The 26,999-nt window shown below is 41.1% G+C and overlaps 3 protein-coding genes and 1 non-coding gene across 5 annotated transcripts in view; all 4 read left to right on the forward strand.

Moving 5' to 3' along the window:
• The first annotated feature begins 1,309 nt into the window (after nucleotides 1-1,309).
• snx6 (sorting nexin 6) lies at nucleotides 1,310-9,414 on the forward strand. The gene is made up of 14 exons (XM_005477721.4): nucleotides 1,310-1,384; nucleotides 1,529-1,579; nucleotides 3,892-3,996; nucleotides 4,103-4,213; nucleotides 5,466-5,587; nucleotides 5,678-5,801; nucleotides 5,993-6,088; nucleotides 6,178-6,283; nucleotides 6,491-6,566; nucleotides 6,742-6,781; nucleotides 6,873-6,959; nucleotides 7,043-7,202; nucleotides 7,298-7,383; nucleotides 7,622-9,414. Exons 1-14 carry the CDS (start codon nucleotides 1,379-1,381, stop codon nucleotides 7,673-7,675), a joined length of 1,224 nt encoding a protein of 407 aa, XP_005477778.1. The 5' UTR covers nucleotides 1,310-1,378; the 3' UTR covers nucleotides 7,676-9,414.
• A 1,445-nt stretch (nucleotides 9,415-10,859) lies between these two features.
• Nucleotides 10,860-19,367, forward strand: psma3 (proteasome 20S subunit alpha 3). Its single transcript, XM_003456192.5, has 11 exons — nucleotides 10,860-11,007; nucleotides 11,904-11,986; nucleotides 12,199-12,322; nucleotides 13,415-13,516; nucleotides 14,775-14,848; nucleotides 16,692-16,764; nucleotides 16,870-16,935; nucleotides 17,892-17,938; nucleotides 18,234-18,301; nucleotides 18,635-18,699; nucleotides 19,192-19,367. Exons 1-11 carry the CDS (start codon nucleotides 10,987-10,989, stop codon nucleotides 19,234-19,236), a joined length of 768 nt encoding a protein of 255 aa, XP_003456240.1. The 5' UTR covers nucleotides 10,860-10,986; the 3' UTR covers nucleotides 19,237-19,367.
• LOC112843212 (small nucleolar RNA SNORD53/SNORD92) lies at nucleotides 18,406-18,485 on the forward strand. The gene has a single exon (XR_003215398.1). It is a non-coding gene; the product is annotated as a small nucleolar RNA SNORD53/SNORD92 (small nucleolar RNA).
• A 1,110-nt stretch (nucleotides 19,368-20,477) lies between the features above and the next one.
• The window catches only part of arid4a (AT-rich interactive domain 4A), a 39,481-nt gene continuing 32,959 nt past the window's right edge, over nucleotides 20,478-26,999 (forward strand). Inside the window, exons 1-3 of one of the 2 annotated variants that reach the window (XM_005477722.4) lie at nucleotides 20,478-20,707; nucleotides 21,668-21,720; nucleotides 22,769-22,879. In XM_005477722.4, coding sequence (XP_005477779.1) covers nucleotides 21,715-21,720; nucleotides 22,769-22,879 — 117 coding nt within the window. In that variant the 5' untranslated portion in view covers nucleotides 20,478-20,707; nucleotides 21,668-21,714. Of the gene's footprint in view, nucleotides 20,708-21,093; nucleotides 21,410-21,667; nucleotides 21,721-22,768; nucleotides 22,880-26,999 lie in introns of those variants that run through there. The other variant, XM_005477723.4, reaches the window with a different exon arrangement.

Raw genomic sequence — 26,999 nt, forward strand, 5'->3', positions numbered from 1 at the left:
GCTGAGGAAGACAGCTGTTCCCCATCCTCATCTGGGGAGTAATCTGACATAACAAGACAAAGAGGAAGCAAAACTGAATACAGTGAGTGCAGGACAAGGACTATCAAAATAAGACAGGAAGCATGACAAATATGAAGACGTAGACGAAGACACACAAGCTTAACACTGAGAACAGGGGAGAAACTAGCACGGGGACATTACTGTGTGGAGAGACGGCGAGGGAGCATGAAACACGGAGACACGAGAAACACAGGGAAGACACAGAGACAGACACTAGCCGCTAGAAACGTTTCAGCATTGTTTGGCAGAAATGAAGGCGAAAACCTTCATTTTATCTATTTTTCCTACTTTTATGTGTTTCAATGGTATGTTCCTTTTGATGTTTAGATTATCCATCCATCCTTGTCAGGGTCACGGGGGGGCGGAGCCTATCCCAGCCCTCTTAGGGTGAGAGGCAGGGTACACCCTGGACAGGTTGCCAGTCTGTCGCAGGGCTGTGGTATGGCTTGATTGTGTATGTGACAAATAAAATTTCAATGTAGCTGCTCTACTATGAGCTCCTCTCAAATAGCTTAACTCCTGGCCTCTGCCTAACTCTAAGGGAGAGACTAGCCGCCCTTCAGTGAAAGCTCATTCCTCCTGCTTGTATCAGTGATCTCAACTCTTTGGGTCGCTACCCAAGCTCACGATCCTACGTGAGGGTGGGGACTTTGATCGACTCGTAAACTGACAGCTTTGCTTTTACATTTAGCTCTCTGTTCACCACTACAGAAGGTTGCAGCGTCTGCATCACTGCAACCATGGCCCCAGTCTGTCTGTCAATCTCCTACTCCCCTCACTCATGAACATGATCCGAGATACTTAAACTCCTCCAGCAACTTGTCTGTGTGTGCACTCCATGCTTTCTGGCTAAGGGGCATGGCCTTCAGACCAGGAGGTGCTAATTCTCATTCCCACCACTTCACACTTGGCCACTCACAGGTCCGGTGTGAGCTGGAGGCCACCACCTGATGACACCAACCACATCATCTGCACAAGCAGAGATGATTATGAAGCCACCAAATTCCGTCGTCACTTGGTTATGCATAGAAATTATGTCCATAAATATTATGAACAAAACTGGTGACAAAGTTCTTCTGAAAAAGAGGAACTTTCCACATGTGAGGGAACGTGTTCAGAAGATGCTGGCTCTACCTTTTTTTTATTTAATCTTTTTATAGCTTTTATTTTAACTTAAGTTTTCTAATATTAGTTTAGTTTGTTTTAAAGTAGGTTTTCTTTAAAGGTATTTTGTTTTGAATTAAATTCATGAAATCCGCCTGACGACGCCTGACTGTTCTGACGTCACTCCACTTCCGGTCTCCACCCATTTGCAGCCATGATGGTAGGTTTCTCTGTCTCTTCTGTTTTTCCTGTGTTGTCTGCTCGGTGAGCTCGAGAGGTTCCACCGGTTGTTGTGTTGTATTTGCGTTTGTGTTACGGTCGGTGTGTAACTAAACAAACAACCCTGTGCTCTTTGTCTTCGTAGCAGGAAGGGTTGGACGACGGACCCGACTTCCTCTCCGAGGAGGACCGGGGAGTGAGTGCTGTCCGCCTGCCTGTCTGTTTGTTCACCTTGTGTCTTTTCACCTGTCTGCCTGTGTGTTGGAGTTTGACGCCTTTCGGTCTTTGATTCAGCTAAATCAGCTGGGTAGCATTTGCTCGCTCATTTTTCTAGAGAAGTTGGCTGTCCAGGCTAACTTTAGCTTCTTGCTAATGGGCAGTTAGCCTGTCAGCTGTGGTCAGACTGGTTCTCCAAGCCGCGAGTACAGATGATGACCCGGCTGCAGTCTTTGGGCTTTACCGAGAGCTAACAAGGCTAACGGTAATAGTGGAAGTTTAAATGGCAGCTAACGAACCACTGACTTAGTGAAGTTCATGTTGATGGTACGTGCTGCTAGCGCTGTGCTGTTTTACCATCAGCTGTCACATGACTGAAACGCATACATACACGCTGCTCTGATTCTAATTGGATAATCTGTGTTATTCTCAATGAAGCTCGACGAGGAAGATTCAGCCCAGAATTACAGAATTTTGGATAAAGGTGTCCATGTTTCTGTAATTCTAAGAAAGACAACATGGCTTTCATCATCACAGTGACTACCAATCTAAAATCCAAAGAGATGGAACGAAACAAAACCCCAAAGTCAACCTTAAATGTAGTTTACTCAGTGCTCTTGAACCTACTTGGTAACTGAGCACTTTGCTTGTGGTTCAGGTACAACTGTCTGGTTGAACTACCACTGCTGTCCCTCAAATCTAAATATTATCTTGTAAATAATTTAGGTGATTTGTATTCCATCTTTTCTTTCATCCTGAGGTTGTTGCTGCATGTTGAGTAAAGAACTGTGGAAGTTTTATGGTAATATCATTTAGTAAAGCTAGAAAATGATTTTTAAAGGCTGTTTTACTCTGAAGCACATGTATACAGTTACATACACTAAATTAAATTATATAAGTCTTTTACAGAAGTGTCTGATTCATGTATCAGTCACAGCTTGATTTATAGATTTTTTTCCTAAGAACATGGTGTGCATGCCATGTTTTTAAGGCTTTTCAGTATGTTGTGCTTTATGAACTTCAAAAAGAGGAAATTCAGGATCCCCTCTGAAAGATGGGACAAAGGAAAATGAGTCATGAACCTGGCTTGAGTCAACAGAAGATTTCTGTTGTACAAGAACAAACAAATGACAAAAAAAATGCAAGCAAAGTTGTGAATTTACTCCCATCTGAGCACCTTCAGTATATTTAGTTTAGACTCTGTGAACAGTTTATAATGTAGCTGTTCTGTGAGGGCAGTAAGGTTCACACAGTCAGGAGATCCAAGTGTCTCAGACCTACATTCTGGCTTGTGGATAAGAAATAGAACAGAGATATATTATTAAGACACTGGTGTTATAACTGGACTTCTATGCTGTGTACTTTTGGTCCTTGTTAAAACCATGGCAGCTTCTGGATTAACTGGTAAACCCATCACACCTGTCAGAAAGGTGTGTGCTGTAGTTTTTGTAGCTCGAGTGTGAGATACTTGTCACTGTCTAATTATGTCATTTATTTATTGTTGCCAAGTGAAATTGAGGTGTCAATCCAATAATACACGATTGGATGGATGTGCAGTATTGCAGAGTCCAGTTACAGTATTGTTTAATGCAGTGTCCCAGGACGTTTGTTAAACTGGGATGGTGACACAGCTGTATTTTTTGTTTCTTCTCCATATGAGGCCTTAAATGTGATCTGGTATACTCTTTTTCACGCTGCATAGTTTTGTTTTTTTCTTTCTTTAGTGATTCAGTTTCTTTACTTTACACTGGGCCTCGATGCAGCGCCTCAGTTCGTTGGTTTTAGCTCTTGCCCCTTTTGGGTGAGACTACTTTTCAAACATCTGGTGGGTAGATCCTCTCTGCTCCAGCTGTGTGCTGAGACCATGGTATATGTATGCAAGGCAATCAGTAGAACAAACTTTGTGAAACAGAGCAGTCACATTATTTTTTCTCCTTGATTATTTTTTACTTAAATTGACGTCATTATGTGAAATTTTGGTGATGTTTAATATGAACATTGGTCCTGGGGTACTCCTCTGTATTTCATGTTCTGCATTTTCAGCTAATGTGCAGAACAGTGCTAAGGTCCAAGTACAGCTCCTGTAGAGCTTTCAGATAGATTCTTTTTTAGAAATCTAGTACTAATTAAAGTAATCTTCCTAATGTGAGTAATCCTGAAAGTACCTGTTAAGATCTGTACTGTGACACAGTATGATGTAGGTGAAGAGTCCACTGTAACTGACAGCTGGCTTCATTGTGTGTCTGTACTGCTCACTGCGTTGTCGGACACGTGATGTCTGTCCTCCTGCAGCCACGTGCAGTCAACGTGGACCTTCAAACAGATGCCATGCTGCAGGTTGACATCTCTGATGCCCTGAGTGAGAGAGACAAGGTCAAATTTACCGTTCACACCAAGGTGAGACCGACTGATGTCAGATACACTGACAGACCTGAACTTCAATAACACGTAACAGACGGGCTCCTGACCCTGCACACTGCTGATGTACTTCCTTTTTGCACAGAGCACGCTTCCCAACTTTAAGCAGAACGAGTTCTCGGTGGTCCGACAGCATGAGGAGTTCATCTGGCTGCATGACTCCTTTGTCGAAAATGAAGAATACGCAGGATACATCGTAAGAACAGCACGCACAGAGGACTTCACTTCACTCATAGTCACGATTCTAAGACTTAGAATAACGTTAAGCTAAGTCGTCACTTTAAATGAGCCTGCGTTTTATCCTATGTCTCATTAATGAGATGTAGAAAGACAGCTTTAGTCTTGAGCCATTACACACACACTCACACACTCACACACTCTTTTGGGGGGGTTTTCTTGTGTTTTGGGGTTTTTATGGTCAAGCCACTTGACCTTAACCCCTATCGATCATTCAAGTATAAAAAGGCACCACAATTACACAAAAACAGAGAGACACACACTGAAACACACCCACTCATAGGCTGGCACTTCCAGAGCCTGGACTTTCAAATTAAGATAAGACAAGATAAGATCACCTTTATTAGTCCCACACGTGGGACATTTGTTTTGTTACAGCAGAAAGTGGACAGTGCAAAGTTACAGTAGCAAAATTAAGAAAAAAACACTGTAATAGGATTAGATAGTAAGAATATGAATAGGATAAATGTATATACAACAGAATAAAATACAATATTGTCAGAAAAGGAGAATTGCTGAGTATTGCTGAAATTATTGAAGCAGTGTGGCAGCATCTCGACAGACGGTGAAACAGAAACATCCAGAAAAGAAGAGGAATGCCCTTCAAGTTGCCCAGAGAACTATTCCTGACGACTACTTGAAGGAAGGAATGTTTGCCTAAGACATTCCAGGCTGTGTTGAATAAAGGTCGTCATACCAAGCTTGTTGAATTGCACAGGCTGTTTTTTTTTTTCTTATTTATTATATTTTAATTTCTGTTTCCACGTGTTCAAATCGCTCTGCCTACTTCCCAACTTTCTATCAGAATATAAATAAACGAGGCTCAAGTTTGAAAAGAACAAGTAAACAGATCCAGGCGAGACGCACAATTGTTCTTAACCAATGAAGGTTTCTATTTGTAGGCAGAGTAAAAGAGAAAAAGCCCAGGACGTTAGTAATAGGGTTCCTAGTCTTAACCTGCCAAATTCTCTGTTAAATTTAGTTATCTGACAGTGAAAGGTTTAACATCTTCCTGTACAAGTATCTGAATTACAGTGCTGCATATTTCAATATCTGGAAACTGATGGACCAGCTTACATCACCACTGCCAAAAAAGCAGACAGGCATGTGCAACCGAGTTATCAAACCCGCATCAGAGACCAGAAAGCGTGTGAGCAGGCTTCACTGTAGAGCCGTATGCATCTGGTTGTTTCCAAGTGTTGTTGTTGCAGATCCCCCCAGCACCTCCAAGACCAGACTTTGATGCATCCAGAGAGAAGCTGCAGAAGCTGGGCGAGGGCGAGGGATCCATGACTAAAGAGGAGTTCACAAAGATGAAGCAGGAGCTCGAGGCGTGAGTGAGCACAGACAGCAGCTGTTGTCCCCACAGTTGTTTGACGTGCTGGATTAATCACCACATCGCCCGTTTTGTGTTGTTGCACAGAGAGTACCTTGCCATCTTTAAGAAAACCGTAGCCATGCACGAGGTCTTCTTATGTCGTGTGGCAGCTCATCCTGTGCTCAGGAAAGACCTCAATTTCCATGTCTTCCTGGAGTATAACCAGGATGTAAGTATCACACCAGATTCATTTCATTTTTAGGATTTATGAGCAGCTCGAAGAGCCAGTCATCAGTCAGCACGGGACCTTGTGGTGCACATAGGAATAACAAACAGGTCGACAGAAAACGGAGGTGTTTTATACCTGCTAACTGTCTGTGTTGTCCATATTTCTTTTTTTTCATGTCTTGTTGCCAACAGCTGAGTGTACGAGGGAAGAACAAGAAGGAAAAACTGGAAGATTTCTTTAAAAATGTGGTGAAGTCTGCAGATGGTGTCTTGGTGGCTGGAGTTAAGGTGAAGAACCATGAACTAGTTTCCACCTTAATCCAAATGTTGTTTCCATGTTTTCTGTTTTTTCATAGTTGCTGTTTTTGTGCCTGTAGGATGTGGATGATTTCTTTGAGCACGAGAAGACGTTTCTGTTAGAATATCACAACAGAGTCAAGGATGCTTCAGCCAAGTCTGACAGAATGATCCGATCACACAAAAGTAAGATCTGTTTTAAGTTTGAACCGTACTAAAAATAATCTGTTTTTCTTTTGTATGTGGTGTTTGTGTCTCTGGCATGAGCTGAAAGGTTCAGGTTCAGGGCTTTTTTTTAGAGTCTCGAGTAATTCATTGAACAGAGACTTGGAGTTTTATATAAAGGAAAACTGTGTGACACTGATGTTCTACGTATTTGTGTTTTCTGTTTAGATGCTGCTGATGACATCAACAGAATTGCCTCATCTCTCTACACATTAGGAACACAGGACTCCACAGACCTCTGCAAGTATGAACAAATGTTGTCTTTGGACTTTACCCGGAGCTGCCTTCATGTGATGAACATTTCATTTTGAGTATCTGGATTTTTGCTAACACTTGTATTTGGTCCTGATCAGAGCCAGGTTGTAAACATACCTGCGTCACATCTGTCTTGTTATTTTGTTCCTTTTTTCTTCCTTAAGGTTCTTTCTCAAAGTGTCAGAGTTGTTCGAGAAAACTCGGGTATGTCTGATCAAATTTGGAGTTTGCCTTGTTATCATATTATCCCAGTAACTCTAATGTTGGGACCATCTTTTGGGGGTTTTTTAAACAGAAAATTGAAGCTCGCATTGCAGCAGATGAAGACCTGAAGCTGGCCGACCTGCTGAAATATTATTTGAGGGAGTCACAGGCTGCAAAGGTCTGACTGACAGTTGAAGTCACCAGTTAAGAAACTGGCTTTGTTAAATATGGCAATTTATGTGATGATGTCTCTCCTCACAGGATCTCTTGTACCGGAGGAGTCGGGCTTTGGTCGACTATGAGAACGCTAACAAGGCTCTAGATAAGGCTCGAGCCAAAAACAGAGATGTTCTGCAGGCCGAGACCAGTCAGCAGCTTTGCTGCCACAAGTTTGAGAAAATCTCCGAGTCTGCCAAGCAAGGTCATTTTTTTGTCTTTCCTATGTCAGCGTATAGGTTAAGGAGTGTTGGATGTGTGTGCGGTCTGCTTTCACAGTGCATTCTTCTCTAAACACAGAGCTCATAGACTTTAAGACAAGGCGAGTGGCAGCCTTCAGGAAGAACCTGGTGGAGCTGGCCGAGCTTGAGCTCAAACACGCCAAGGTACTGAGTATACAGAGAAACCGCCATTAAAAGAGCATTTCAGCTGTTCAGGGAAGTCCTCTTCTGCATTACTGTTCAGGAGTGTTTGATCTTATTATGTGAGGTGGCTGTAGCTTAGGAGATGAGCAGGCTGCCTTCTTAATTGAAAGGTTGGCTGGCCTCTCCAGTCTACATCCTTGTAGTATTAAGCACCTTATAAGAACCAGTCCATTTACCTGTTACTGTGTCTCACCTGCAGGGGAACCTCCAGCTGCTGCAGGGCTGTCTGGGCATCCTGAAAGGAAACACTTAACTGTTTGATACTGCATACATCCAGCTGGATGCCCCCTGGCTTCTGTCCCGCCCATTTCCAGCTGGACAATCCCGTCACATGGGTGAAACCTGAAAGGACAGAAAACCGACGCCAAGATAACTGGACCTGGAGACAAATGGAAAGAGTCTGAAATAAAAAAGACAGGAAGTCTGTTGTCATCATCACTAACAAGACAGTCTTTTTTTTTTTGTTTGTTTAATGCCCTGATTCCTGTTCATCATCTTCCTCTTTCTCTAGCAGCATAAGTATTGGTCCTACTGTTCTTTTGCCTGATTTGCAGTGCCTGTACTGGCCCTACTGAGCCACCATAACCAGCAGACTAAGGCTGGTCTCTGAGAGGTCCTAATAAATTAGCTGTTTCTGTGGTTTCAGTCTGATTCTGGTGTAACTGGATTTGATTGGACATTCTGTACTTTTTGTAAATTTGTGAAGTTAAATAAACCAGATTCAGTCTAAAATTCAGTCACCTTTTCAAAACGTAAATAAAGATTTTAGGTCAAAACAGAAACTAGTGACGGTCACTCTTGGAGGGATACTGACCCGGTCTGCTGCATCTGTACTCACGGGTCCAAGTTTGTCTCTGCTGGTGACCAACCTCCATCTCAAGGCCGCTTCTGTCTTTTTTGAGTCTTATTTAGTGCACAGCAGCATAACTTTAGCTCAACAAGCTTACTGCTTTAACCAGAGAAGGAAAAATTAGTTTTGTGATCATGACTTAACTGTCCTCGTTTGTTTGAGGGAGTTAAAAACAAAATTGACAACATTTCTAAAAAATGACATGCTAAAGTCAAATTTTAAACAGCCTTTATTCCCTTTGGTTAAACCTTTCTTTGGTGAATGCAGATGCTGATTGTATCGAGCTGTATTACTGTTGGTTTCTATTGTGATGCACTGCACTCCTATTAGTTTTTTTTTTAAAATTTGCTCTAAAAAACCCTCATCCTCAGTCAACCACAGTGTCCGGTTAGTAGCTCTTCATTGAACTTCTATCAGTGTTTTAAAGTATCTGGAAACAAGATTCATCTTTTGACTTTATTTGAAAGTTTAAAGACTCAAAAACAGACAAAAGTAGTCAGTAAAAGACAAGTGTGTGTGCTCTGTTTTATTTTTGTGCCACACATGGCCTCACCTGTTGTTTTGCTGTTTGCATTTTCTGCCTCTTCGGTTCTGTTTATTTTGGTGGCGCTTGTGTGTCCAGGGGGAATTTTAATGTGTATCGACTTCCTGTGGCGCTGCTACTACTGTGTGACGGCGTTTTGAGTCCAGTTCTCTGTTCCTGTTAAAGTGTAAATTCACTATAGAAAAAAAAAACACAAACTTGTACATGTTTGTATTAGTTGACTAATGAACGCTAACGATCTTCATCACTTATTGTAGATTCTTTGTTCACTTATCAGACGTTTGTCACTCTAATCGAAAGCGGAGCTTCTGTTTGCCTTAACGTTGATCGGTGGCTCCTCATGGGTCATTGATAAGAAAAAGTTAAGTCACCAAATGAAAACAGTTTCTGTTCTTATCCCTATTTTTTAATGAACTGTATACGAATGTTTTTCAATCTTGTGTGACCAAAGCTGCTTCTGCTGATTCAAGATGGAAACAGAAAAATAATAAAAGATGATTATAAAATTCACAACATTTTAGTTGTTTAAACTTCAGCAGGTCTGTAATCCACCCTGATCGTACTGAGACTCAATAAAACTTTACAGTTTTCTTACAAATAATCTCTGAACAATTTGTTTTTATTGGCTAGACGTAATATTTGTATCCATTATAATATAAATGAAATAAAAAGGGTGTGTCCCATTTTGACCTCGGGACTTCCATGCTCACGTTTATGGCATTCCATGTATGCCCTGCCTGCTAGCATCTTGCACCCTCCTGCTGGATTGTTTCAAAGGTACCTTTGCACAGCCTGCACCTGTCGTCTTACCTGGTGTGGTAGACCCCAGCCTGTATGGATCCTGTGTCTTGTCTTGCCTGTCTTTCAGTCCAGCTTTGTCCAATCACTGGTAGGATTTCTGGAGGTCAGATACATGTCTTAATGGGAAGAACAAGATCTGAGCAATCATCTGCACCCTGCCGATCGTCAGGTACCCTGCTGGGAGAATAAGCTGGCCAAAGGAGGTGACAGAAGTCACTCACATCAAGACAAGAAGGCTCCTTACCATGCTTGGAGGGTTCCACCCCAAATCCAGCACCCTTGAACCATACGCTAAGTGGACGGAAGGTGGCCAGAATCCATGAAACAGCAGATCAATGAGTACATCAGATAGATGGCCGCAACTATTACTGTAGGTGAATATCTCAGGCAGTAGAAACCCAGGAAAGAGGGGAGCAAGAAGAGGAACCACCATGAAGGACAGGTCCCTGCACGACATGTACAGGCGCCTGTGCATCCTCCTGTACATGTCATCAGATAGATGAAGTGGTCGATATCAAGAAATCCTACTGGAGAAACCTGGACTGAAAGGCAGAACAGAGGCGCTAATCATGGCAGATCCTGAATTTTTCAGATATGTTGAAACAAAAATAAATGTAGCAATGCTGAAGCAAAAATTCAGCTGTTTTTGCTTCAGCCCAATACAAGCCGAAATGTATTTAAAATACAGACTTGGAGTTTAGTCCAACTGTTGAACTTGCATTTGATAATTTTTCACTGAACTAAACTCTTAATATGAGGTCCAAAGTCAAAGAGATTTGGTTGACAAAAACCAAAAGAAACTTATGAGAGCGATAGAAAATTTTTTAGGAATGACCAAATTCCCAAACAATTCTTAAAAAGGTTTTTTTTTTTTTAAAAGACCACAGAAGACTAGAATGAATGGATGGATGATTATAGAATTGTTTCTTTGAAAAAGAAAATCCCCTTCAAAGCATTTTATCTTATCTTATGATTTACAAAAATTAGATGGTAAATAAAAATCTTCTTCTGAGTTTGTTGTAATATAAGATAATCTTTTGTTAAAAATTATATTTAAAGCCACATGTATTTTACACTATTTTAAATATATTTAAAATCCTCCAGAAATGCTTACTTATTTATTTTCACTATTTCATCTTGAGTCTATGAATCACTACAGCGTCATGCCATATCTAGCTATCATCTGTCAGACATTTATTTTTTAAATACACCTAACCGTGGTGCTTTATAAACTATATTTAATGTAAGTTAAGCTTTTATTTTGAAGTCTGTCCCCGGAAGTTTGTGTGAAACGCGTGAGGAGGCACCGGAAGAGTGGTTTGAGAGCGCTTTATGGGACCTATGCATAGGATTTACAGTTGGTATTAAAATGAGCTCTATCGGGACTGGGGTGAGTGTTTAAGTGCTTTTTGAGAAGAAGCGTTAACTTACGTACACTCTGTTTATGAGTCTGCCTTTAGTCCTGTTTTCCGGAAAATATTCTGCTTTTATAGTTAAAATTATGTTCATTCAGTTCAGTCTGCAGCTAGCTAGAGTGTTAGCCTGCTGAGTCACAACGAGGCCTGCTAACAGAAGCTAAACTGAAATTGAAAGTAGTTTAATTTAGTCCCGATTCAGGATTTTTAGTCAATTTAACAATTTATAAGCATTAAAAAAAGCTTTCTACTGTGGCGTTAATTATTCGTTTTATCACTGTAATTACAGGAATTCACGATATTTATGTGTTTAGATGTTAGCCTCCGTCAAACTGGATTTAGAATGACTCAGAATTGCGTGCCAGCTAAATTCTCTCCATGAGAAGAGTAACTTTTTATTTAGTTTATCACTGGGGTTCATTTTATTTAACAAAGGCTTTCTAAAACAAACTTTATTTTTTTTAAAACATAAACATTTACTTTGGAACTGTCAGAGAGCAGGGTACCAATTAGGTGTTTGGTACACCTGAGGTGAAAGCGAATATAAGTAGTCCAGTTCACACAAAGAATGAAATATACTTTAGTTTACTGAATTCTACCAACACACCAAGCTAAGTCTGGGTGTAGTCCTCAGAGGTTCAGGAATACAGTCCCTGAATATATTTTGCACATGTTTACCCAAAACACAAGTTGGGCAAATGATGTGCAAATGATTTTAGACTACAAGTCAGTCATCCCTCTTTTTTTAAAATTAATTAAAACTTTAAGGCCACATGAAAGTGTGAGTTTGATTATACACCTGTTCTTTCCAGCTACTAATATCAGTTGTTAGTTTAATATTGGAAGCTGCTATTTCTGCTTTGTCTTGCAGTATGACCTGTCGGCCTCAACCTTCTCTCCAGATGGTCGAGTGTTTCAGGTGGAGTATGCCATGAAGGCTGTAGAGAACAGCAGGTCAGAGTCTCCATGTTTTTTTTAAACTAAAACCAGACCCCACTGAATGTGATGTGGTGGGTAAATATGAAGAAAAATTTGTTTTTCTACAGTGTTGTTAACCAACTGACTTTTTAACCCAGAGTGCTAATGGTGCTAATAGTTCTGATTAGTTTCCAGACATGTCATGATCAAATTTTCAAGTATGTATGTCTCCATGTTGTGATGTTCAGCACAGCCATTGGAATCCGCTGTAAGGACGGGGTGGTGTTCGGGGTGGAGAAGCTAGTCCTGTCTAAACTGTACGAGGAGGGCTCCAACAAACGGATCTTTAACATCGACAGACACATTGGCATGGTAACCACACAAGCCGTCAAACATATTTCAGGTCTATTCAGCTGTGCTACATAAATGTGTACATCGGTGCTCAAAAGAAACTGTCCTCATGCTCATCTTTTTTTTTTGTGGATGGTGTCAAAAGCGACATTGCCTCATAGATCAGACTAAGAAGACAACCTTTGGCACAGAGTGACAAGCTTTCAGCTGTCTTGGCTAACTTGGTGTCTGTGGTGGCAGCAGCACCAGCTTGATGGTTTTTGTTGTGTGACCGAGCAGCAGCTATATTCTTGCCTCGATATCAACCTTTGTTGTAGCGTTAATTATATCACGGGGCATGCATTGCTATGACAACGACCATGCACATTAGGTGGTAATTGATTGTAATGGAAAACCAGTTGATCCGAGTCGTGGCGAGCCATGGTGAGTTGATTTGAGTAGTTAGTAGTGGAAAAGGTGCTGTAGAGGGTAGAACCCGAAGTTCCCCAGCATAACGTTGCCCAAAGCGTCACACTGCCTGTGCCAGCTTGCCTTTTTCTCGTAGTGTGTCCTGGTGCCATGATCCCAGCCAGCCACGTGGTGTAAAAGAAACCGTGGTCCGGTTCTGATGCTCACATGCCCATGGCCGGTACTTTGAGCAGTGGATGTGCTCGGCATGTATCAGAACCAGCATGAACTGTTTCTGCAGTTTGAGCTACAATAGCTCGCTTCTTGGATTGAAACAGAGGCCAGCCTTTCCTGTCCCCCTGTTCCTTCCTTGGACCAGTTGTGATAGATGGATAAATGGCGTAGCTGGAGCTCAGGAGGTGGAGCAGTTCATCTACTAATCTGAAGGTGGTTCGATCCCTACCTGCTCCAGTCTGCGTTCCAAATGATCTTTTGGATATTGAAGATGCTGAACATACTGAAGCTTTTGATGAGATCGAAACGCTGTTTCTTCTGACCCACTCCATCTGCAGCTCACCGTCTCACTTAGAGATGTTTGTACCTGGAAATTGCAGGATATCACTTTCTGAAATGGTCCCCACATTCTGTTTGTGAAACATTTTATTTTGTGTGTTCACAGACTTATTGTGACATGAATATGTGTAAGTAAAGCTTCTCTCTCAACAGGCAGTAGCTGGCCTATTAGCTGATGCTCGCTCACTCGCTGAAGTTGCCAGAGAAGAAGCTTCTAACTTCAGATCAAACTACGGACACGACATTCCTCTGAAGGTAACGCATCAGCTTCCTGTTGTTTTTTGTTACCATTTTTTTTTCTCTATGATCAGGTATTTTAATTTTGTATTGTCATTGTAATAATAATAAAATAAAGTGTTATTCATGAAATTCCAGCTGTAAAATAAATAGTAACTATATGTTACTAATAAAACAGGATCTTTGGAATCATAGCTTATTCCGTTTTAAAGTAAGATAATGTAAAGAGTTGCAACAGTGATGGATAAACATTTCAAATGTTACATGATAAGCCGTATTCATATTTGTCTAGTTATTTTGGTAAAGCCACAGGGAGCCACTGGAGATGGGCAAAGAGTCACATGTGGCTCTGCAGCCAAATGTCTGAAACTCCAGGTTGTACAAGAAAGAAACTAAAAACTGCTCCTCTGCTGTATCGTGTGACATACCCATACAGCTATGTTACTAGCATGGATGCTTGGAGGAACAATGTATTTGCCATGGATCGATGCGTTAAACAGCAGTCCCTGGAAGCTTAAAAAGTCTTTGTCAGTTCTTCTGTGTTCTAAATTTCTTGTTCTGTATTATAGGAACCAGCTGAGGAAATACAAAATCAAACTTATAAATGCTCTGCCTCCAGATTGTTGTCAAGCACATGGAGTTTTCAGTTGGACAAAAAAAGTTGTCCCCTAATAGCTACTGATCAGCTGAGCTAGGAAATCAGTGTTGGGACATCGAATCACAACAAGTAATAAGCGCGTACATGAGAGAAGCATAAATTAAAGTGAAACATATGTTCACACTTCACCAGGCAACACTTCCCTCCTATTGGCCATTTTGATTTGATTGGAGCCCCAGCTTCCTGTTCTTAGCTGACAGGAGTGGCATCTGGTGTGGGCTTGTGCAGCTTTAACTCATCTGCTGTAGCTGAATGTGCTGTGTATTCAGACATGTTCTTCTACATAGCTTGGTTGAAATGACCTTTTGGCATCAACGAGACATTTTCACCCAGTAAACGTCTGTAAAACGAAGGAACCCATTCAAATTTGCTACAGTTCTAACTTCCTTCTTTTTAAGCTGCTATTAGGGACTTTGCCTTTGCATATATGGTATCATTTTTTTCTCAGTATAGTTACAGGATTTCTTACAATGCCTCTCATCTAAAACAGCTGGTCAGTTGGTTGATCGATCATATAAAATCATTTTAGCAAATACCACGTGTTTGTTTGTTTGTGTCTGGGGCCACAGAATGGGGATCTGAATGGTTTTAATCTAATGGTATTTCCTCTCCTTGCAGCACCTCTCAGACAGAGTGGCCATGTATGTCCATGCCTATACGTTGTACAGCGCTGTGAGGCCGTTTGGCTGCAGGTGAGTTTCAGTAATTATGTTAACATTATGAAAACATGGAGCGGAGCTGCCGTCACGTCTTCTGTTCCTTCAGCATTTTTAAATAAACCCTGAGCTTCTGTCTGACTCCTCCCTTCCTGTTGAGCCGGAGTCATTTTGTCAAAAAGACGGTTCAGTCTCATCATTCACACAGTCACATCAGATAGCATTAAAGTTTAGCTTGGTACCCTTTATGTCGCTACACGCTCCTGAGCTTTGCTGTCATCCTACGGCTCCTGATTAAACCCTCTTACTAGAAAAGACCGCTGTTGCATTTAATGACTCCTTTTCATATTGTATTCTTCTAATGTTCGAGCCGTCAACAGTCAAACTTCATTTACAGCTCAGGTGATGTAAAGTATTGTACAAATATTATAATAATAATTATCATATGTATTATTTTAAAAAATGATCCAAATTAACTACACCCATCACAGCGATGACTGACTCAAGTACGTACCCGAGGGGGGGGGGACTTCTATGATGTCACTTCCTGTTGACTGTCAGATTATTCCCTTTGCTGTATTTACCTTAAACTCAGGGACACGCCCACAAATCCACAACTTTTGTTCTAAATGGAAAAACTGATTTAGGCCTGACGGATTCAAAGTTGTAATTGTTTCAAGTTCAGGTCTGTGTTCTTTTCATTGTCAAAGCTCAAAGTCATGATGTGTTCAGGACCACAGCTCAGTGTTGTGTTCAGAGTAAACGATCAGTGTTGTCATATTAGTGTTGTGCTGTGTACAGCACACAGTCATGCATTAGTTGGTTACCTGTGTGGATGTGCATGTCAATAAAAGATGAGGATTGTGACGTAGATCAGTGACAGAGAGAGCCTCTCCTTATGGAAATGTATGTTTTCCTTATTTCCATTTTCACACTTGACCTGGAATTCTTTCCCATTGTGAAGGATTCTCTCATTCTTAAGTATATCTTTGAGAGTCGAGAGAATTTCTCCAGGCCATCAGGGTGAGGAAACATATAGGGGGAGCAGCGTATATTTCACATACAAGCCTTTATCAAACAGTTGGAGGTCATTTAAACGGACAACTTGCTCCAGAAGTGGATTTTCTTATTTTTTCCTTTGGTGTTTATTCATCTAAGTCAGGGGTCTCAAACTTAAATGATTGGTCCTCTCCTTCTGGACAGACACGTGGCAGCACTTCTGCTCTCATTGTGTTCGTATGTAACAAAATCAAGTGTACACATTAGTGTGTGACTCTGTCACTGAACTAACACAACAAATCCTCAGTAACAGAAAAAGTCACTTCAAGGGACAAACTGCGTTAGATTTCTTCACGTCAATATACAGGCCGCAAGTGGCCCCTGGGCCACGACTTTGAGAGCCCTGGTCTAAGTTGTTCTGGTGTCTTACCTAATTTTGGACGTATGTGCCGTTGAGATGTCTGCCTTCTCTTGAATATATGGATGTTCACATTGTAATGGTTAAAGCAACAAAATATCCATTTTAAAAACTCTAATGCAGTTAGTCTTTCCGGAAATCACAGGGTTACCCAAAATGTATAAAGGATTCTAGTTTTATGTGGGAGATATTTTTCTCTTTGTTTTATACATCAGCCAACCAAAAGAAAAGACTTTCTGACATTTAACAAAAAAAAAAAAAAAAAAATCTCAGGTCACCTCTTGAATTTGAGTTTGAATGGAGTGGACAGGAAGCTGTAGGTTCAGGAACATAATAAATGAAATGTATTATTGTTGTTATCATCATCATTATTATTATTATTCACGGTCCCCCTCCTTCACTCTAGGAGCACAGTAATAAATCGATGCTTTCATGTCTGTGTTCTGGTTGTTTCTCTTTCAGTTTCATCCTTGGCTCATACGACAAAGACGACGGTCCCCAGCTCTACATGGTCGACCCGTCCGGCATCTCATACGTGAGTTTGCTCTCACATCTGTATATGGTGGGAACCCAGGTAGAACCTTGGCTAAAGCAGCAGTAACAACACTGTGTGTGCGTCTGTGTGTGTGTTTGTGTGCAGGGTTACTGGGGATGTGCCATCGGAAAGGCAAAACAAGCTGCCAAGACTGAGATTGAAAAACTGCAGGTGAGTCTGAACCTGCAACATTCACATGAGTCCAGTTTAGTTCTGTTAGCACTCTTATTCTAGATCCAGTTCTTCATCTGTTAAATAACCACAACTTTAGCTTCAGCACAAATCTTTAATAAGATAAGAAAGATCGTCTGTTAATGAAGACGTGTCACCTTAATACATGTGAGCTGGTGGCATCAGTGTCTGTAAAGCAGCTGATCCTGAACTCAACTGTGACTCGGTTTAAAAAAAAAAGTCAAAAGGTTCAATTTAATAATGTTTGAGGTTCATGTAAAAACAATTTCAAGTAGTTTCAAGATGTAATTTTGATATTGACCTTTTTAACCGCAGCCATAAAAGGCTGATGAGGTATGTGTCGAGTGACCTCGACCTCAAGGTCAGGGTGAGAACACCAAAAAAATCTCAGACAGGTTCGAATCCTGGTGACTGTCATTGCAAGGTCAGAGGTCAGCTTTTCTGAAATCACCTGGGAATTTCACATTTCTTCCATAGCTGCATCTACTGGGAGTTGAAGTGTAGCACTGGCACCACCAGTATATTTAAAAAAAAAAAAAAAAAAAAAAAAAAAGTTTTTCTGGCATCATTTTTTTTTTTTTTCCTTTTTTTGGGGGGACACATTTTCCAACATAATTATTAAAGAAATGTCTATTTTCAACCTCTTCTTTGCAATTCTGAGATCTGCATATTTTAATTGCTTATTTTTTCTTTTAAAATGTAAAAAACATTTTCTGCACATACTTCACTGACATTTTAGGAATGTTTAAAGGCATTTTTACATGTTTAGTTAAAAAAAACATTTTCAATTACATTTCTGATATTTCTGGGAAAATTGTATTGTAAAAGAAAAAATCAGATTAATAGTTAATATTAGTCTCCTAATCCAGATCAGTGTGCCTGATACTATCTTTGCTTTTTCCCTCTGTGTGTGTGTGTGTGTGTGTGTGTCTCAGATGAAGGACATGACATGCAGAGAACTGGTTAAAGAGGTCGCCAAAATGTGAGTGAGCAACTTCCAAACTCATTTTTTCTGAACTCCTGAACTGTGTCACCTGTAAGAGAGGTGTGTGTGTGTGTGTGTGTGTGTGTGTGTGTGTGTGTGTGTGTGTGTGTGTGTGTGTGTGTGTGTGTGTGTGTGTGTGTGTGTGTGTGTGAAGAAAATGGGAACTAAAACTCCCATGTCATGTAATGCAGAAAAATTGCAAGTGAACTGTGTAAAGTGCAAGTCTAAAGTACATTGCACACGTGGTGTATCTGTATTTTGCCTAAAGTCTGTTGTATTTTGATGTTTGCAGAATCTACATTGTCCACGATGAGGTTAAGGATAAGGCTTTTGAGCTGGAGCTCAGCTGGGTTGGAGAAGGTAAGCACCATCAGTGCTCTTCTTGTCCACTCATTTGTCTGTCTCTACTTTTAGTGTGAAGCTTCTAGACTTAACAGTGATGTCAGCTGACGCCCTTCATCGCGTAGGGATGATGACAATCCAGAAGGTTTCGCTCACTGGACTGAGTTCCTGTGATGTCACTGCCTCTTGGCTGTCTGACCAATCCATGAGCTGCACGCGGCCACATTAAACTAATGAGACACACAAATAAAGAAGCATAACATGCAGAATAATGTTGACAAACTGGCAAAAAACTCTAAGTAATTCTTCATTAGTACTTTGGTTGCCCTGGTGACATATCTTCTCTTACAGTCACAAATGGACGACACGAGTTGGTACCCAAAGATGTCAGAGAGGAAGCAGAGAAATATGCCAAGGTGGGTGATAATCCTTTGTAGCAGATAGAGACGATACAAGACAAACAGATGTAGCCACTGTGACGCTGCTGTCATGTCGCCTGTTGGCGTCTGGCCACAAACGTCTCGGACGGCTGGATCTCACAGCAGATATTAGTTGTCAGACTGTGGAGGGCTTCATTTTAACCATTGTGAAAATCTAACAGTTGAAGAAGCTGCATTCTTATTAAAGCCTAAATGTGTGAGTTCTACAGTAAATGTATTCCCACACACTTGTTGGGAAGGGAGAAATGATCCTTACAGACCAAAACAGTTTTTTGTATGGAGGTAGAGACACGCCGTGAACTTGTACCTAATAACGTGCGAATGTGTAAGGATCGACTCTTTTGGAACCAGCCTTCATTTTTACGACTTTGATATTCATGTCTGACTTTAGTAGAGAACGTATTTCCATAGTTGTTCTACTTTCCTGTGGTGGGCAGTACATTCAGGTGACTGCTTTTTGTGTTTCAGGATTCTCTGGAAGAAGAGGACGACTCGGATGAAGACAACATGTAAACTCATCCTCTGCTGACGGGCGCATCTGTTTCTTTTGTTGGTTTTATAGTTGATAATCTTTCACATCTGTTGTCTTGTTTTTGGTTTGAATTTCAGCTTTAAAAATAAAAGTTGAATGAAAGTTCACACTACTTTTTTTGGGGAGAGTGTTGATGAACAGTGATTGTAAATCTTTAATACTGCCATATTCCACCTTTCAAATATACTTTTTTGCTACAGAGCAAACAGTTTTCAGTGTTTCAGTCAGCTGATTGGTTAAACACGAAAAACAACAACGGAAAACAAACTTGTTTGCATGCAGAGCTCCAACCACATGAATATTATTAACTAGTGGTTTTATAGTAGGTTTGTACAAGACCTTCATCACAAAGTGAGATCATTTTGAACAAAAATATTTCACTTTCTAAACTAATGAAGAATGAATGCAAAATATGATTAGCAGGTAAAATGAGATGTTTTAATATCTTTGGGGTGTTTTTAACAACAAATCATAACAAACTGTTTAGTATTTATACGTGTTTGCTGTTTAGTGGCCTATGATTTGGTATAGTTGGACCTATGACAGCGTCACTTTCTCTGTGACCACCATGACATGATTGTGCTGTCTTCCTGTGGCGTCGGTACTCCAAACAAACGCCTACCGTTTTGTCTTTGCAGCTCATCTATCCAGTAAAGCTGTCAGTGCCAAAGGCTGTAGAGCGTGGTTCACACAATGACGTCTCAGATGTGGAACCAAATCACATTTAATGAAGTGTGCACTGTATGTTCTCAAGTCATGAGTTACCAGCGAATTAGAAGGGGGCAGGAGACGGTCTCTTTGATTTCCGCGTACATGTGAAAACACTGCATATAACAACAGAAGGACACGTAAGTACGTCATGAAGCGCCTTTTCCCGGTTGTTTCGATTCGCTGTTACCGGCAATACAAAGCGATCAAACACCAGCGCCCGCTGTTTGTGGTTATGTAAAAATCCGTGTAAACTTTATATCTGACAAAATCGTGCGTGTTATTTTTCTGGTCAGCCCAGTCGACAAATAAGTAGTATGAACTGTGAATTGAATATGGTGCTCAGAAATCCAGCACGGCAAGGCTTCCTGTTATATCGCTACAGACGAGGAAGACCGCTCCGCCAATAGAGACGCGCTACAGCGAGGAACAAAGCGTGGACGGCCAATTGTGATCGCCCTGTGTATTTTTTTCTATTGAACTCGCTTCTGATTACACCACTGGCCTGCAGGTGCCGTCATTTCCCTAGTGGCGCCGCGTTTGTACAAGCCCATAGCGATACCGCGTGAAGACTGTCCTATTGAAATTGAGAAATCGATCCACCAATCAAATTTCTGTGTTGCGACCACTGCTGTCACCACAGCCAATCGTGTTCTCAGGAAACGGAGCTTGAGGCTCAACAGCTTGTTGTTCGTATATTGCTTTGCAGCCCGAGCGAGAGGGGAAGCTGCTGTGTCCGTGAATGTAAGTATAAAACCTTCATATTTTGACTAGAACAAAGCTAAAACTTTGAACAGTTTAAACTGTCGGTAGGCCGAGGGCAGCTAGACGTCAGCGGAGAGACCGGGAGATGTCCGTTTGCTCGCTATTCGTCGGGGCTGTCTGAATTGAATGGCAGTCGGGTTGTTTTTGCACTGAAGAAATGTGAAGCTCCGGCGCCTTTGTGGAGGAACCGTTTATTAAATAAATAAATCTACAGCAGTTCTCGTTACGTCTAGTGTCACTGATTCACACTGTTTAGTAAAAACTTAGTTTGATCTCGTAACCAAGTGGGACCTAGAGTGGACTCTAGCTATGCTGCTCATTTGCTAGCGGACCGTTTAAATCTCCGTAACTAGCTAGTTGAGTCGCTAGTTAGCCAACTAGCTAGACGTAGCTACGAAGCGAAGAGCAGCTTGTCCCGTTCGCCTGTTGTTTGGACTTCGTTCGTCTTGGCATTCGGTTGTGTGGTAGCAGCTGGTCGCTATTAAGCGGATTTGGTGTGGATGTGATAAAGTTAGCCCAGCTAGCTGACATGACAAGCTGTGATGGCGACGTGACTCACAGGGGCTGGGAGCGGAGCGGGAAGAGGCGCCCCTCTCCGGCCCCGCTCACGCACCGTGCCCATCACCGAGCTACCAGCGACGCTTCTTCAAACCGGGGACCCGGTGTTCACTGGAAGTAAAGGTTACTAGCTAAATTTTTGCGAGCTGTTTGGGCCACATATTTGAACTGATACGAGTAGGCAGATTTGAGGGGAGGGAGGGAGGGAGTGGGTTGACCGAGCTAGAAAAGAATGCCTGAGCTAACACAAGTGAGTGGCTAGTCGGTTAGCTTAGCGTGATTTTCAAACTGGACTGGTCTGTTTGACTCTTTATGCCCTGTTTGTCCTCAGTGCCACCGCAAGCTTTAACCTCATCTGTCGGCTCATTGTTTGTCTTTCAGTGATCCCAAATCTTTCGAGCTGGACTCCCTCAAATAGCCGAGAAGAAATGAAGGTGAGTGTTTGACCTGCGACACAAACTGAAGATGGTGTTCTCGGTCTAAGCACCATGTCTGAACCCTGCTCAGAGACCCAGATGGAACCAGACACAGATGACTTAAACTGTGCTTTTCCAGTTCCGACTCCTGTGTCGGTTTATCGTTTTTACATGGCAGATCTGTGCTGTGGTGTTATAGTGATGAGCCAAATGTTTATAGTCCTAAGCAGGATTCCGACAATTGCTGTACAATGTAAACGCATTTCCACTGCTTTAATTACAACACTGTCTCTGATTTGCAAATTATTTAAAGACCCTTTTTTAATATTCCAAAGACCACTCATCCCTTTGAGTTTTTTGGTGGGGGATTTGTTTTGTTGTTTTTTTTAACCTAAAAATATGATTGATTTAAATCAGATGCAACAACATTATTATTCCTGTAAAACTACATGATAAGGATCAGGAGCTATGACAAGTAGCACTATATAACTAGGTGTTTGGTGACCGGCTGCATATTTAGACAGACAGACTGAAACACCTAGTCAGTACATGTCTTATTCTGGTTTTTAGATTGATTAGTTTGATTTGCTGTTATTGCCATTAATAAAAAGCTAATTACATTCACTCGCATTATGTATCTGGTAGGAAAGTTATCTGAGGTTTGGGTTTCTTGGAAGAAACATTTCTGAACATTTCTGAATCTAACTCTTGATGTAATCATCAAGAGTTAGATGAAAAGTGTCAACACAAATGAGACAAAATAACATGTAGGCAGCAGCTGATGTTTAGAAAAAGGTAAGCTGGTAAGGGTTGAGATGACAAACCACTTCACACAAATGGTCAGGAACTGGTTGCCATTTTCATTGTGTAAACAGGTACGTCAGTAATCAGTTTTTAAAGGATCCATTTTCCTAAAACTGGAATTAGACCCAGGACTCATGGATGTGCTCTCCAGGCTTTTGACAAATGACAGACTGACAAAGTGAAACCATCACACAAACTTCACAAATGCAACTCAAAGTCTTGAGAGCTGCTGCTTATGTGTATGTTTGTATTGGCATTTCAGGCAGCAGATGAGCCTGCCTACCTGACAGTGGGGACAGATGTCAGTGCCAAGTACCGAGGAGCCTTCTGTGAGGCCAAGATCAAGACTGTTAAGCGCATGGTGAAAGTCAAGGTAAGATTAGCAGAAATTTCATCCTCATGAGCATCAGGAATTATAAAGGACCACAGTCTGGTCTGTCAGTGTTTCCCACTTAATATCATTGGGTCACTGTGCTTTCTGACCCTGAGTACATGTCAGACACAAACGGGGTGGACTGATTTTTCAAAGGAATAGTTTTTAATTAATTAAGCTTTCAATTCTGCTTAACAGTGGCCTACTTACCACAGTTCCTTCAAAACCTGGATATGAATCTAGTCCTGTGTTGTGAATATGTTCCACTACTTACTTCATGGTAAACAATGTGTCCCATAGCTCTGTGAAGAAATCAGATCGCAGCCTTTCAGTGTTAGGGATGCACCAATTTGGCCAATGACTATAACAACTTTAAACGTTTTGTTTCTGTTGTAAGGGCTTTTCCCTGTCATTGTGTCGTTTAAGTAATTAATCAGAGCTTAAGAAGTGTACGACAGCTTCCAGTATTAAACATCATCTGGTTGATAGCAGTCACCAGGCTGATGTCACCTGACAAAGATGTACTGCCGGTATCATCTGTTGCCACCAGCTGTGTGAGTCTCAGTATACCTGGGCACCTGCTGTTGTAAAGTTTGTTTAGATGTAACACATTAAAGCCACAGACTGAATGTAGAAAGTGGATATAACCACCAGTTTATAAAAGTGGAGCAAATGCAGAATTTCTTTATATCCGCTTTAGTTGCGGTGACATCACAGTGGCTGTGCCCACGTCTTTTATACAGCACAGTTACTGCTGACTAAAGTAACTTTGCTCTTCCCCTATAGCAAATACTGCAACAGTGTGCTGGTACGTCTCTCACACACTGTGCCACAACAAACCCACAAGTCTTGTAGGTAGGGATGGGGATTGATAAGAAGAAATTCAGATTCTGTTATTGCTTTGATTCCTTACAGACATTCTGTACTCGAGTAGAAGTACAGATACTAGTGTTAAAAAATATTCCGGTGGAAGTGGAAGTAAAAGATTAAAAGTACAGGCTCTGAAATGTAAGAAAGTAAAGAGTGGGTCTTTGGATGACGTTTCTACTAGCTAGTTTTGTGCAAAGCTAACTGAGCTATGTGCCTTAATGCAATGATAAAATAATATTAGAAGATGAATACAAACGGTTAGTCTCATTTTTAATACTCTGCTTCAATCAGAAGAAGAAGAACAAAAATAGATTTTTTTTAAATTTTCTTGTCCCACATTGCAGAGGGTGACTTTGCTCCTGCATAAGAAAATGAGCACAGTCAATTGTTAAAGTGGGATTCAGCAGGTGGGGGAACCCTATAATGGGCTGTAGTGGCTCAGTGTGGGAATCAGTCATTTCTATTGAGATCTCCAGTAGATTTTCTAAGCGTGCAGACTGTGATCGGCTGATCTGATCTGGGCTACTGCTGCTCTGAGGTTTACTGCTCTTTGTGGATGTACACACCTGTATCTCTGAAGTACAGCAGTTGGACCTTTCGCTAGCAACACACCGTGAGACAAACTGCAGACACAAACAGTTTGTGTGTTTGCTGATTAAAAACATTGCATTTGACATTACCCCCCACCTAAACAAAAAATTACTCCCTTTATGCCCACCCCTCTGTTGTAGCGATAGCAAGATGCTGAAGTGCTCACTGACAGCTGCAGTCGCTCCGGTTCTGCCAACCAAAAAGAAAAACATCGGCCGACTTGATTACTGACTGTTACACGTCATCTCGATTCATGTGACATCCCCTGGAGCAAGCAAGCAATTTATTTATATAGCACTTTCAGATCAGCCCCCAGCTGAACACAAAGTGCTGTACACTTGACATGCCAAAATGATACATTGAACATGTTAAAAAATAAGAAAAATAATAATATAAAATAAATAAAATATATATATAAAAATGATTATTAAAATGACATTAAAATAAATAAAATTAGCACAAATAGCAAAAACAATAATAAAATAGTATAAAAAATGATGATGAGAATTACATTTAAAACAATAAAATCAGCACATTAGATCAAAACAAATCAATAAAATCAGGGTCAGACTGTGTCACATGCCAAGGAGTAAAAATGGGTTTTAAGACATGTTTTAAAAGTGGACAGTGAAGGGGCCTCTCTAATGTGCTGGGGCAGATTGTTCCACAGATTAGGAGCAGCAATAGAGAAGGCCCTGTCCCCTCTGAGCTTCCTCTTGGACCTGGGTACCTCCAGGAGCAGCTTGTCAGCTGACCTGAGAGACCTGGGGGGTGAGTAAGGATGCAGAAGCTCAGAGAGCTAAGTTGGGGCAAGACCATTTAAACACAAACATGAGGATTTTAAAATGAACTCTAAGATATACAGGCAGCCAATGGAGTGAAGCCAGGATGGGAGTTATGTGCTCTCTTTTACGAGTTTTGGTTAAAAGTTGTGCAGCAGAATTCTGGACCAGCTGCAGACGAGAGAGAAGATGCTGACGAACTCCACAATACAGTGCATTAGAGTAATCTAGACGACATGAAATAAAAGCATGGATTACCGTTTCAAGATGCGGCCTGGATAAAATAGGTCTTAGTATGTGAACAGGATCGCCTTTCATGCGTTACCGTTTAGGCTCAAATCAGTTTGATGGCACGCAGTAACGTGAAAAAATAACTCTCTGCAAATTCATTAAACCTTAAGTAACAAGCCTGTTCTACAAATATCTGTAGAAAGTACAGATACTAGTTTAAAAATGCAGGAAGTGAAAGTAAGAAGTTGTACAAAAAAATAAACATTTCATTTGTGCAAAGTAACTGCCTGCTGTGAGGTCAAATGTTTCACTGTTGGAGGCATTTCCCCTCTTTGTTGTGATCAAAGTTGGGATGATTATTGAAAAACCAGTTCTTGAATCCTGTCCCTGTTTGTGAACGTCACACACAGCTTACTCACTGCTAGTTTTTATTTTGATACCATTCTTGTATTTTTGAGCCTGGATGATCATTGACAGCAGCTCTTCCTGGAGTTTATTCTAACATTAGACCAGGATTTCCAGCAGTATATTACTTGAACATCAACCTGTTGGGCCTACACACCAGGTCTTTTATTTACTTTAGAACGAGGCTACAACCATTCATTTAGGAAGTTATCTTATTAACTCACTGCTTAACTATTTCATTCAAATGTGGCAGATGTTTTACTCGTTAGGCTTATATCGATCCACTCTTTTGCATGCAGGCTTTCATCTCAAGGTTAAACATCCCATAATGCGTCTGTGGCTGTCAGCTAAGAGATCTGAGTTTGTCCTATCATCAGAGGACATGTCCAGTTTAAACAGTTAACACATTGATGTAATAATAGAAATCATTAAGTGATACTCTATATTAGGGAGATGGAAAGAATGTTATGTTGCCCAAAAAACTTTTGTCAGTTATTAACATGAACTAAGTACTAATTGCTGATTGTAGCAAAGTTATAAGGAGAACAAGTTCTCTACAAGAATTTGTCCCAAGTACACTTAGAAGAACCAGTTCCCCGTTCCCGTCCTTGAGCTGAGAAAGTTGCTGTTGCTGCCGACTGTCTCACCCTGGACAGCACCTGGTTAAAGCCGTGACCTCTGGCATCAGGTACAGCCAGGCCGTCAGAACACTGAGGGCTAACGTAGGTGAATGGACTTGGTGAGCTTCACTCACCAGCCCCTACCTGCAAAATCCCTGTGTGACATGCAGTATGACGTCCTTACAATGCTCCTGTATGTGATATTACATCACAGTGCAAAACACTAGCATATCGTGGATCAGTATTCATTATCGCTCACAGTCCATGGCTACGAACAAATGTAATATCCTTTTAGCAGAACTGTATTTTTATATTTGTTACTTTACTATTTTCTGTATTTTATTACATTTGCAATATTATTATATTTGCTAGTTTATTCTGTAGAGTGAAAACATGTAACAATGCATTCATGCTAGTCTGCTGAAATGTAAGGACGGCAACAATAAAGGAGTCTTTACTTTTACTCACTGCACACCAAAAACCATGTCGCAGCTGCTGGCTAGTTGTGCACCTCTCGACTTTTGTAGCCTGGTGTGTGCACCGCGACCACCACAGCCCGGTTGAGGATGCGAGTGTGTGACCGTGTCAGTTTTACTGCCCTTTTAACCTCCTTGGACCTGG

The sequence above is a fragment of the Oreochromis niloticus genome, linkage group LG19 (assembly GCF_001858045.2).
Source record: "Oreochromis niloticus isolate F11D_XX linkage group LG19, O_niloticus_UMD_NMBU, whole genome shotgun sequence".
In the NCBI taxonomy this organism is placed as follows: domain Eukaryota; kingdom Metazoa; phylum Chordata; class Actinopteri; order Cichliformes; family Cichlidae; genus Oreochromis; species Oreochromis niloticus.